General features: G+C 40.1%; 1 protein-coding gene across 1 annotated transcript in view; it reads left to right on the top strand.

Annotated features, from left to right (window-relative positions):
- Positions 1-13,316, top strand: part of LOC139737786 (uncharacterized) — a 32,074-nt gene that overhangs the window by 15,861 nt on the left and 2,897 nt on the right. The window contains exons 4-7 of the mRNA XM_071648461.1: positions 10,309-10,391; positions 10,914-11,074; positions 12,088-12,222; positions 13,167-13,237. Coding sequence (XP_071504562.1) covers positions 10,309-10,391; positions 10,914-11,074; positions 12,088-12,222; positions 13,167-13,237 — 450 coding nt within the window. The remainder of the gene's footprint in view (positions 1-10,308; positions 10,392-10,913; positions 11,075-12,087; positions 12,223-13,166; positions 13,238-13,316) is intronic.

The raw sequence follows: 13,316 nt of genomic DNA, 5'->3' as shown, positions 1-13,316 counted from the left end.
GGTCATTCTTTTCATTTATCCAAAATAAGAGATATTTGATAATATATAATATTACAATATAATAACAAAATACAATGTATAAAGCATGTTAAGTGCGAAAACATCGAAACTCGAAAAATGCAGGCACAAAACTTGCTTGTGAGTTTTCAGCCTCAGAAATGAAATGGAAAATATACAGGAATGCATGATAGATTTGAAATTTCAGGGGGGAAAATGACTGATTTCATATTATACTTGTTATCTGAATAAAAAAAAAAATGTCCAGGAAGTTCAGGGTTGTGTTGTATCTAATAGTAATAGTCACATTAATGTCTGTTTTTATTCCGGGGTGGGGGGGGGGGGGGGAATGATCTGATAGCTATCCAGAATTAATGTTTCCCTGAATCTGTCACCAATATCTAACAAAAGTCATTGAGGGCATCAAACTCAAAGTGCTTTTAAAACAATCCTTATCTAGTACAATATTTTACTTTAAAGAATCAACAACAACAAAACGGAACAAAACAAGGTTGTGAATAATGATTTTTAAATCTTTTCTATTAGATAATAAGACAGATTTCTTTGCAGATATCAAAGAATTTTCTGATTTAAAAGATATGTATTTTTGCACTTTTTGCCTTTGACTGAGCTAACTGAACTTTAGATACAATGTTACAAGAATTGATCTCAACTGGACAGGTCATTAAAAAAAAAATCACATTGTGGAATGTGTAAGATTGTTATATCAAACATGTTTCATTTATAGTGACTTTGAAAAAAAAAAAAAAAAAGGAGACACCAGTAGCAGAGCCTGTAGCACAGTGTACTTCAACACAGAATGAATTTCATGCTTTTGAAAATGCTACAAGTAACAATGCTCTACCACATGTGAAGTAGTCCGTATATGATTGATGATTCACCACATTCACCAAAGACATGTATTGCACTTTGATTCTATGCCGTATGAATGAGTGGGCGTGTTACGTGTGCTGTCTACAAATCATATAAATTTATTTGATACATTGCTGCCAATATGGCCCCAAGTTGTCTCCAATTGCCATAGGATTGTACAAACTTTAGGGAAAATTTGTAATTTTGCCCCCAGTGGTCGTTTTGCAAATTTTAGTGTACATCTAGGATTACATCCCGTAGACTGCAAGGGAGCACCCGGTTGTGTTTGTAGGGATGGAAATTTGAATTGTGAGTCTTTGCGTTGATGTTTTGCTTTTATCTTTTGTGTCATATTTCTAACATGATGAAAGCAGTGATGAGCTAAAATTGGGCGTAATGGGGGAAAATTGTCCTCCCGCTACAAGGCGGAACAAGCCAGAAAATTGATGTTTACACAAAGCCCCCAGACAAGCTTGACATGGTTAGCTCTCAAATGTCAAGGGCAGCACAAAAAACTGTTGCATGTGCAGAGCGGAGCGGCGCAGATGGGTTTGAGTACGAAATCCATTCTGATGCAGGCACACATCTCATTTTGAAGGGTTTCAGTTTTATCACGAATGATTCACCTTGCTGTGTAAAACAGTCTCAGGCAGATGGAAAATACTAAATTTTTAAAGTTGATAATCAATGATTCTCTGTTTTCTTTTTAGTTTCAAGTCCAGGCTCCCAATCAAATATATACGTGATTAAATAGCTGTATTATCAACTAGCAGTGAAGATTTCCTCCCAATTTCAAGAATAATGATTTTTTTTTTGTCAGTCCCATTTTGCATGTTTGCTGTTTTCATTGGGTAGACATCTCATGTGAGCCGTTTTGATCCGTCCATTACAGAAGATACATTCTGGGAAATCATTCAGACGAGACTCGTTGCTCTGCAGAATTGGTACATTGAAAACTATTGAAATGACAAATTGGAAGAGAAGTTCATTTTTGTATTTAATATCGGATGTCAGTGTGATCAAACAGTAAGCATGACGTTTGCGTTTGTTTGTCTGCTGTGTGTCACTATCAATACTTGGTATTAATTGTTTGATGCATCAATTCTAAATCATTTCTGAAGTCAGTGCCTTGTCAAAATTCTTCCGTGTATGGTGCTGTGTATGGTGCTGCAGAATACTGTTAACGTTATGAAGCCATGCTGTAGTCAGATACCCCTTTCAGGTAATCGTGGATGCGGATAATAGGAGCAATAAGTCGTAAAATTTTGATTACATGAACGGGAGAGGAGTAAAAAAGTCCGCATTATTTTGATGCTGCTATTATCCGCATTATTGCAGCATGAGGAGTTGATCGAGAATACATGAACGCGTTTTACGACTTATGCGGACTAACATTCCACAGTTCGGTCAAAGGTCACTCGATTTCCCGCACAACCGCTGATTGCTGAGCTTGAGCGAGAGCTGTGCGTACACGTGAGTCCCGTCCCCAAGCCCCTCGCGAGCGCGCGCTTGAGGATATATCACCGGAAACATTACGTCATTATAGAGGCGTGCACAGTAACCATGACAAATACTCCCGTCTTTCGCACCGTTATATAAACGGGCGCTCGTAAAAGTAGTGCACACTTCATGGGATATATGAACGCGATTTTGATTACTTCATCCGCATTATTTGGATGCGGATAATTGAACCGTGATTACCTGAAAGGGGTATTAGTGACAATGCATTATTTTTTAAAGGGAATGAGTCTTGATCTAGTGTTTCTTGGTAGAAAATGAATGTTCTGCATAGACAGCACCAGAAATGCCCTGCATTCAGTGTGGTACTAGTGACTGATAGGTATAGTGTACTGCAAGTCCCATGTGCGTCCATTTAAGTAGTTGTGAAATGCATTTGATTTCATGCAATTTGTGTTGGTATTTTCAGAATTATCTCATAAATGTGGGCTATGTAGGATTTTCAGTAGAGCTGGTAGCCCAAAATACAAAGTAGTTAATTGAAAAAAGTGCAAACATACTGATTGATGACAAACAAGACAACCCCAAAAAGGAGATGTTGATTTTCACCAAAGGTGGAACACAAAAATTTAATGATACTCCATCGATAGTCCTGTGATGATCTTTAAAATTGGCAGTGCATTTCAACAGTTGATTGACTGACAGGTATTACATTGTATGTAGAAAAAGGTTTAAACATCCAGAGGACACCTGTGCTGCTGTGGCTGTTGATTAATGGCCTTGGTAATTAGCGATTCATTTTGCAATATTTGCACATGCTACATGCATTGATTAATAACAAACAACAGGAGGGAGTGCTAACTTGGCCATTTAGCACATGGGGCCACAAGGCCAGAATTTTATTGGCAAAGCCTCTGATAGTCCTCATTGTTGTCATGCTACCAAACCTACCTTTTGCATTTTAAGATTTCCGAATTTATCACAAAACGAAAAAGCTTGAGTGAACTTACAAATTCTGATTTTTATACTAGTAGGATTTTCCCAGTTGGTACCAGTAGAGTGTAGGAAAGATACGTCCAATAGCAGTTTTTGAACATGGGGACATTAAAAAAAAAAAGTGAATACATTAATAATGCAGTCCTGCCACTGGCCTTACAATGTAGTATTGTACATTATAACCCCTCCCCCCCCCCCCCCCCCCCATGTAGTACATGTAGGACACACTGAAGAGACACACACTCCCAGAACACAATGTGACAAATACCGCAATTTAGACATTGCATTTTCCTTGAATGTTTAATTTATTTCTCTTTTTTGAAGGAAAATTTTCCTAATATTCTCACCAAAAGTATGCACTAGATTGTTGAATTTCAGTTCTAAAAATATAGAAGCTCTTTATAGCATGAGAGGGGCATTTCCACCCCCATTCCCGTGTCCTTAGACTTTATACACAGAGAAGATGCACGCGCAGAACAAGACAAAACAGAATTTTAAAGAAGACAGGGCATTTCAAAAGATATTTTTCCTACTTCCTAGAATGACCAATGGGCAAGAGTCCCATTCTTTTAAATGGCGAGTGCCCATTCATGTGACTTGCCCTACAGAGAATTTGACTTGCCCTACAGAGAATTGTAGCAGCTCAGGGCAACAAGGGCTAGTAGATTTGTAGCAGGGTGGTCCACGAGGGGTTTGAGCATATTGCTGCAACATACTGGAATTCGTGTATAACATTCTCAAGAGCTAGCAACATGCTATGCAAGATCTTTGAGAATCGTTGACAAGCTCAAAGTAAAGTGCAATCAAATATGTGAAAAAAAATGTACAAAACTTGAGAAACATCAAACTACCCTTGGTACTTAGAAAATGTGTGCTCAAAACATGAGACAGAACATCAAACGTAAGTAGCACAACAGAAAATAAGTTGTGACAGAAAATAAGTCAGCGCTACGTGCTGATGATGTCCAATCTCACATTCAGAGCTTGCAACATGCACAAATTTCAAGTTGTAGACCACCCTGTTGTAGTTCCCTGGGAGGTGTTCAAAGCACGTCCGACACACTCCGCTCAGCAAATTGCCCGAGTCTCTTTTGTTCATGTTTGGAATACTGGAAGGATATGGCGGATAAAATCTCTGGATGATGGTAATCTCCATGTTCCTGTATTTCAGTGCCACCTTTATCCCCTATATGACGCTACCCTGTGGCGATGTTGGAGGTAGTTTGTGTTCTCTGGCTGTCTATCCATCCAGCTTGGGTCACATGACCTTTAACCTTCTCAGGACTGCCATCCGAGATTGCCGTTGATGTTGTATACAACCAAGGTGTTGTTAGTGATGATAGAGTTAGTTTAATAATGGATTTTTGTCTATGTATAATACAGTATATTGCATGCAGAATGAAAGATCAAAAACTGCATCATTCTGGGAAAGCAGTTGAATGCGGATGTTGAGAGTTTAAGGTCAAATTTTTAAGTTGCTCCAAAGACAGTTACAAGACATTTGGTCCTGCAACGATTTCTCCTGTCTTATTTTCTCCAAGGACTTAGGGTAAGGGTTAGGGTTGTGATAAGGTTTTTGGTTTAGTTTGATGTGAGGATTAGGTTTAGGGTAAGGGTTATGTTTGTGAATAAATTTTACATCATGTACGTTATGAATATATGGGATAATATTTCTCATGCACATGGGAAAATAATGTCAAAAGAAAATTCTTTGGAGGTCAATTGCATAACTGGTATAGGACTTCTCCCAGTCATATGAAATGAAATGTGGATGCAGGAAACTCATTGATAGGAAATAGACCGATAATTGGGCTGCTTCCCTCAACCTTTCATGGGACACGCAGACACCAAATTAAGTCATCGTGAGGATCACTGCCCAAGTCATTGGTTAATCCATGCTGCCATGGTAACTAATCCTGCCCATGACAACTGAGCTTGAGCTCCAGATGATCTGCAGTGGGCATAATCCCTTTTGTGTCAACCGTCTCCTTGAATTTGGACCATTGTTTTCAAGAGACAGTGACGATATATGTATGCTGAGACTTGTGTCAGGTTCGAGTAAATTTCCTGGTGTACTGCCCGCATTTAGTAATATCATTCACACAGACAAAATAGCAGGATGTCAATCGCGATCCCAATACAATCTAGTCTCCGCTTAATCAGGTACTGTAATAAAAGTGGACATTTTCATGCATTTCGCCAGTGCAAAATTAAAAGCATGCGAATATTTTCACTTTTTAATAATATGTTGCAGTAGTTCATGTCTTGATTCTGCGGAATTAAAAACACATGAAACTCATCTTATCCGGCTGAGCACGAACTCCTGCGAAAATATCCACTTATACAGCTGTGTTTGGCAGAGCATTTCTTGCCCGATTAAGCGGAGTACCTGATTAACCTGAAAGCTTGTTGATTCATTCACATCACGGATACCATTATACTAATCACAGACACACAGCACCGTATGTCACTTACGTCCAAAGCTGTTGATTGTTGTCAGTTTCTTTTAGATGTATATTTCAGATGTTTGTGTTGTTGTTTTTTGCTCTCTCTGTTACATTTCTTGGTTTGTCTTATGCCTGGAACTGGCTTTTCAGCAGAGCAGGGTGTTGAAAGAAGGGGATCATTTCTGCTCAGAGCTGTTCAGGTATCCCGATTATGAGGGGTAGGAGGGGATGAAGGGGGGCAGTAGGACAAGTGTTATTTGCAGAATCAGACTCCTGCCTGGAAAAAAGGCTAGCTTTAAGTGTTTCAGGGAGACACAGGTATGGGGGAAGAGAGAGAGAGAATTGAAGTTTACATCGGTCTGCAAGAACAGGCAGACCCCATAGTCTTGTTTGGACGGGTGGGGCCCAACCAGCAACAGGTGTCATGACTTCCAAAGCAGCCCGTTCAAAATTTGATGTGATGAGTAAGAAAAACGGCCGGCTTGGGAGGCCGCGGCAGTTGTTCCAAGTATCCCACTTTGTGGTCATCAGTGTTTGCGAGTGTGAGCTCACTCGAAAACATAAAATGAACCTGTTCGGCACGAACGTTCTTTAAACAAACTCACTCATCTATTTTTGGGGGAAAAATTGAGAGGAAATCGGATTTTCCCCCCTCTGGTCCCCTTGCATTAGTACCGACCTCTTAATGTATGCACATGGAGATGTGGTGCTGAGTCCAAAAAGTTCAACATCACTTTTTAACTTTGATAAAACGAGATACCCATTGTTAAACAACATAAACAAAAAAGAGAATCTGAACCTCTAAATATACATGTAGATATGACTTATGCCCATCACTGATCCCCCCCCCCCCTTCTTTCACCAGCGGTATGTACAATTGTGTATGATGTACATCCTATGGCATCTCTCAGGACTGGTTTTAATCTATGATGAGTACCAAAAACCAAGGATGGAAAGACAGTTAGGATCATGATTATCTTCAAAATCATAACAAGTACCACCCACGTATATATCTGTTGCTATCATTTTTTTTTTTTTTTTTTTTGGGGGGGGGGGGGCGAGAGTTAGTGGATGAATAGTTTACATGACACATAAGAAAAGCTAGCCATGGTGATTTTAGCAGATGTCATGTCTTCATAAATTTTCTATTTCATCCTGTGAGGGGGGTGGGGGGTACTTTCGTCTGAAATCCATTTCTTGGTCCAATATCAGGTGAGCAGGACTTGAGATTTCTCCCGAGTCAATGAATGTGCTATTAAACAGAATTTGTACATGCCCTGTGCCACAGGCCAGAGCAACCCCTGTACGTATAGAGATATCCAAGAAATGTAGTTCAGAATGGAGCAGGTATTGAAAAATGGGTGGCTACCTTGCCCTTGAAATCAAAGTTATCATATGGGAATCCTGAGAACAGAAATAGACCTGAGTAAGGCTTAAAGTTGACCTGGCTTGGCTCGCCGTGAAAATTTGGTAATCATTTTCATGTATATGCTTTCTTGTAGCTTTCTTGTTACCGTTGACTCAATGAGAATGGCAAACTTCTGTGGTGATTGAAAAAGGTATAAGAATCTGAATCATTGTAAGAAAACAAGGTTTTACAAAATTTGCTTTCCCTTCATTTTGCTATTCATTATTTTAGATTTTGGCTGGATTTTTGCCATTAAATTTTCAAGGCACATAATGCCACTCTGATTTCAGTACAGATTTACAATCAAATCAGGTGAAATCAGGTGAAAATTGGTTGTGCTTGCATCACTGACATACAAGCATCACTATTAAAAGCTCTCTGCACTCAAGTTTTATACAGAGACTAGCGGGACTGCCACGAAAGCTTTTCCATCTTACTTTTCCTCCTCCCCCCTCCCTCATTGGTTCCTTTAAAAACGCCTGGCTGCTGAGCAATGCGGGTATCCGCACGCTTTATTCCCCGCTGGATCCTAGAGGGGAATCGTGACGGCGGAGAGCGGATTAAAAATAAACCAGGTGAAATCACGGCGTGTGAAACGGGGGCCGCAGAGGATAGGCACCCACCGGGCACACTGCGGAAAAGAGAGGGAGCGCTGATTTTGCTCCGCAAGCCTGCCATCCAGCCACCGTCTGGAGTGTTAAGCGTGTGTTCATCAAACACTAAACAGGCAGATGTGTTCTTGAGAAGACACATTCGAGTGCATGGCTGTCACGTTGTATGGGATGTGGGGAGAGAATGAGGGGGAGAGAATGAGAGGCCCACACTTGTTGGATTGCACACTCATGCTTTACTTGAAAGTCACAGAAGTTCTTGCCACAAATTGCTGAAGCAACAATACAAGTAAAATATATATCAAGACACTGTAAGGAGAAGTGAGTGAAATGATGGACGTGATCTTTTCATTACCGATGCTTGCAGTAATGTTTAGCTTCTACAAGGCTCTATTTTTTTTTTTTTGTCAGCACAGAAGAGTTTACCAGTTCCTCCTACTCTTCAAAAAAACATTTTTTTTTTCTAAATCAAAATAATGTAGCTACAAGATGCATCCAGGTAAAATCAAAAGCAACATGAGGCACACACTCCTAGAAAGTGTTGGTTATCATTTGAGTTTCAGTGTTTCATGAGACTTTCGTATTATGTTTGAACCGTGAAACGGCCAAGGTGACCATTATGACCATGAACTTACTTTCATAGAGCTGTTTGATGTGAACATGACAAAGTTCCCAAGTCCCCCCCCCCCCATTCTCTCATTTTGTCTCTATTTCAGATAAACATGTATGAAGGGGATTGGCTTCTATTATTTAATGATAGTGTCAGCCAAATTCAATTTGTGAATTCATGGAAGATCGTTGGGGTCTTCTTTGATTTGTCAAATGCTAGCCTGACAGAAACAGATCTGATGCTTTTAAATTCCTCTTGATGAATGCTTTAAGAATAACTTCCTCTTTTGACTTTCATTTTACTCCGGTATTGGATGAAGAGTAATGCAGATATTGGAAAATAAACCCTCATCTGGCTATGTAATGAAATTGTAAACTTACTGTAGGATAAGAATATTCTAGAAAAAAAAACAACTGTGTGATCAGCTTGAAGTGTGTGTATAAAATGTGCCGATTTGGGCAATTAATATCCCAACAATGCATAGCAAGTAAAGCAGTAACATTGATCAAAACTGTGTACAAATAGAAAGAGCAGAAGAATAGTTGGCTGTAATGACTACTGGTAGAAACAAGCAGTATGGGACCATTCCCTTCCTTTTCTCCCTACCCCAAAGATGCCAACTCAGTGAGGAGGAAGCCCTAAGCCTAGGGGTGCTTTACTGGAGATTGAAATATCAAGCTTGGGACCTTTGAGAACAGTTTATCCAACCCATAGGTAGTCTTACCAAGGGCCTTTAAGGGTTGAGGAAGATGTGATTCTCTTACATTGACATTGGGTGTCAAAAGAGATGAGTTCAAGTGTACCTTTGATGCACACCTGTGGGTAAAGGTACAATGTGTACATTTGTATCAGTAATTTCTTTAGGATCGTGATGTGGCATGATGTGGAGGAACTAGATTTCAATTTGGTAGCTGACAGTTACTGGAAAACTTACTGTAGCTTTTGAAGAAAACAATAGCAAGGTAAAGGCATTGCGTATTTTACCATCGCACAGTTTGACAAGTGTCTTTTCCTTTCTGTGTGTGTGTGTGTGTGTGTGTGTGTGTGTGTGTGTGTGTTACCATTAAGCATCTTCAAAGCATTGTGATTTGATGATAAACAGAATAGTCTCCTCCTCTCCCCCCACCCAAAAAAAAAAAGAGAAGAGGCTATCACCTTTAAGGCATTCCTCTGACTGTTACAAGAGAAGAATGACAGAGACAAGTCTGAGCTTATGGTGTCAGTATCACGTTAGGGATGGGTAGGGGGAGTGTAACATGGATCCATGTCTTCTTGGAGTGTTTCCTGGTGACTCAGGCTCGTGGGTTTTTTTTTTTTTTTTTCGGGGAGTTCATCCTGCATCCAACACCCGAAAGAGAACTCTTCCCCGTCTTATAAATCCTACCCTAGCCTAGGCCTGGCCATCAGCTGCGGAAATGTTCCGAGAGCGTGCCGGGCCGTTTTGACTAATTCACTGTTCACAGGTTGAAAAATGAGCAGCCAAGGGAATGAAGATGTTGAATCAAAGCAAAATAATTTATTATCACTACGCTGATCACTGTATTTATTTGCTACGGTGTATGATGTCATATGCATATGCAGTGCTTACACACTGAATTTTTCAGGTGCAGAACACACACACACACACACACACACACACACACACACACAAAAGTATATTCTGATGTTCCCGCTAAATCTGTATCTTTCCTCTAATTTGTTTTGTTTGTTCTTCTTGATCAGGGTTGTGTTATGGTATACAAGCAACTAAACTGGGCCGTAAATTCTGTTTAGGTACTGGTACAAAGTGATACCAAAACAAAAGGAACAAGCCTTCCTTTCATTGCTTTAATGCTGATGGATGTCAGATTAAGCTCAAGTATACATACCTTATGTTTACATCTATCATCAAATACATTGTTTTTGCAGTGATAATCCAAGCGGAACCAGGGACACCAGCCATCAACACAGACAGTGTGCTCTTTAAGGCTGACAGAACGGTGCTGGGGCAGGTGAGTGGGACCAGCCTTTAGTGGCACAGCTGATGTGAATATAGCATACATTTATGAAATGACATGCATCAAGTTTTCAGAGCAAGATGCGATATGGATTCCACTGAGAAAATTTTTTTTTTAATCCTTAGGTTTTTTTTGTTTTTTTGTTTTTTGTTTGTTTGTTTGTTTGTTTGTTTTGCTCGGCTGTGAAGATGTGATCATTGGTCTTCAGTGGAAATGCTTCGTAATCTAATTTTGTATGTTGTAATTGATCAGTAATTCAGTGTTCGTAAATGTAATGTCAATAAAATATGAATGTGTAGAGTTATGAGTGTAAGTAAAATATTTTGCCTCTGGGGTTCTTGTTTCAAAGCAACATTTTAAAGCTAGTTTACAGAACTAAGCAGTTACCACAGTGACATCGTAAACACTCCCAGATGATTTATAGTAGTGTTTTTGTACTGTATCTCTTTTTCTGCCTTGTGTGCATAATGTATCTGGCTGACTGTAAATGTGGGTGTGTATGCCTGTATCTCGCAGGTCTATGAAATTTTTGGGCCTGTCGCTTCTCCGTTCTACTCTGTGCGCTTCAACTGTCCCGTGGACATCGAGGAGCATGGCGTCCGCCTGCAGACGAGGGCTCTCTTCGCCCCGCAGAACATTGACGTCACGCAGTACGTCTTCACTGAGCAGCTCAAAAAGTGAGTTTGGGTCACCTGATAAAGAGTTCTGAAAGCATGCAACAAGAGAGAGAGAAAGACAAGAAAAAGGTGGAATGAAATAAAGGAGAGGTAGTAAATTGAATCACTCTTTTGAAGCTTGAAGAGCAAGTGAAGACTTTTTAAATCGACTGTCATTTCTGATTCATTGGAGCATGACTTAACAGGAAAAAAAAAGGATTGACCAATGATTACGCTTGATCTCCAAAAGAATTTAAATTCACACAGACTATACACTAAAGGCCCTCATCTTACTCTTGCAGAGTTAAAGACCCGATAGCGTGGGAAAACACGGATGGTCCCACTGAATTGATATTCTTTTTTTCTGCCCACCAGGTTATATTCGAAACAACAAATAGCGCCTGTTTAGCCACGTGTCAGGGAATATGTGCATTGAAGTGCACACTCATCAGTGACGGTCAATTCCAGTCTACATTCTTTGGCTGTGTTAGTACTTACATAGTTATCAATGATAAAGCTGTACACACAGGTTTTGTTACGGGGATTATCAAAGAAATCTGAGCTGGGCCAGCCTTCCCACCCCATGGTATCCCCATGTTATTGGGTTTTTAAAGGGAGATAACACCCTTTTGTTTTGAATTGGCTTTAAATAGCCAAGGTGTTTTTAAATGACATCTATCTATAACAGGGAAATTACACATGCTTTTAAAGCTTGGTGAATTTCTGTCACCAGGGTCCTGTTGCATAAAATGATGCAATCAAACGTAAGTCAGAAAATCAAATATAAGTCAGTATTCAGCCAGTCAGAATTGGGTATTCACAGACTTATATTAGATTTTCTGACTTACGTTTCATGGCAGCTTTTATACAACAGGGGCCAGCATACATTAATGTCACCACATGTCATTGTTGGTTAGAAGAAAGTGTATTCACAAGTTCTTGGTTCTTGTCTTTTGTGTGTGTGTGTGTGTGTGTGTGTGTGTGTGTGTGTGTGTGTGTGTGTGTGTGTTTCTTCCTGTTTTGTGAATTTTTAGATGCCGGGGATCTGATGCATCCTGGAAGAACGACGAGGAACCTCCGGATGAGTTTCGAGACTTCAGCGATGATGAGGAGGAGTCTCTGGTGAGGAACAAGAAGAAAAAAGACAGGAAGAGAAAAGTTCCTCAAGGGTGAGCAAAAAAAAAAAAAAAAGGTTCTGTGAACTGTTAGTGGCAGAAGGAGAGAAGTTGATTATTGATTGTAAAAAGATTTTTCCGGGCAACGGGGGTGGCAGGGACGTTACATGTAGGCTGGTTGGTACTGAGGACATTGTGGTTATTGTGTTTCCTGCTGCAGACATAAAAATGTTCCTGTTTTGGTGACCTTTTTCCGAAATGCCATGTGAAAGCACGCCTGCCCCTTTCAAGAGGCAAACCCTTTGTCAGTTGGATGAGGCGTGGGAGGGAAAGGTTGAAGATTCTGCGATCTTGAGAGGTAGAAAGAGAAGATGGGAAGGGAGATGTGGAATAGAGAGTCTACTTTCCATATTCGAAATGGAGAAACCCTCCACAAGCATCAGCTAAAGTCAAAACCTAGTGAGCTCAGCCTTGATAGGTGGGCACGTCTTTATACAAGTTTTATTGCAAAACTAGCACACTGCTGCGTTGGAAAAGGTAAATTAGACAAAAATACACACATTCATTTTTCTGGTCAGCATAACACAAATAAACATGAATTGATAGGCTGTGAAGCAGGCACTCTTGTCTGCACTTTGGGAGCCTGGTATACCGGGTTCATTTAAGGAATGGGTTAGTATTTGTAGGCAGGAAAGGATGTAAAGTGCAAAATGACATGTATCAAGAAACAGTAGAATACTCTGTTCTTTCTAAAGATCTTATGGAAGTTTGTTTGGGTGTTTTTGTAAGGAGTTTTGCAAATAATAACAGGGGGTATTTATAATACCCTTTACCACTCAGTCTGAGTGCTCAAAGAGCATGAAAATAAGTGACTGAGCATGAAAATGAAAGAAAAAAGCAGTACAGATTGTCTTTTGCTTCTTTGGGGCACCCTCAATATTTCAAATGATACAGAATGTTCCTCTAAGACTGATCTGTCATTCATGTTTCGCTCGTAGGAAAATTTTGAATGGTCCTGAGACCTGGACACAGAACGGACCAGGCAGCTGGAATCAGGGACCAAGGAGAGGTAAGCCCTGGAGAGAATGCAGTCCCTCAATTTCACCCTCTTCCGAGATGGCTTTGAAAGGAAGGATAAACCTGTGATG

This window comes from Diadema antillarum, unplaced genomic scaffold, assembly GCF_040938485.1.
Source record: "Diadema antillarum isolate AM-2024a unplaced genomic scaffold, OU_Dant_1.0 seq00000705_RagTag, whole genome shotgun sequence".
In the NCBI taxonomy this organism is placed as follows: domain Eukaryota; kingdom Metazoa; phylum Echinodermata; class Echinoidea; order Diadematoida; family Diadematidae; genus Diadema; species Diadema antillarum.
The sequence above is the reverse complement of the archived record's forward strand: the minus strand, read 5'-3'. Positions and strand labels throughout refer to the sequence as shown.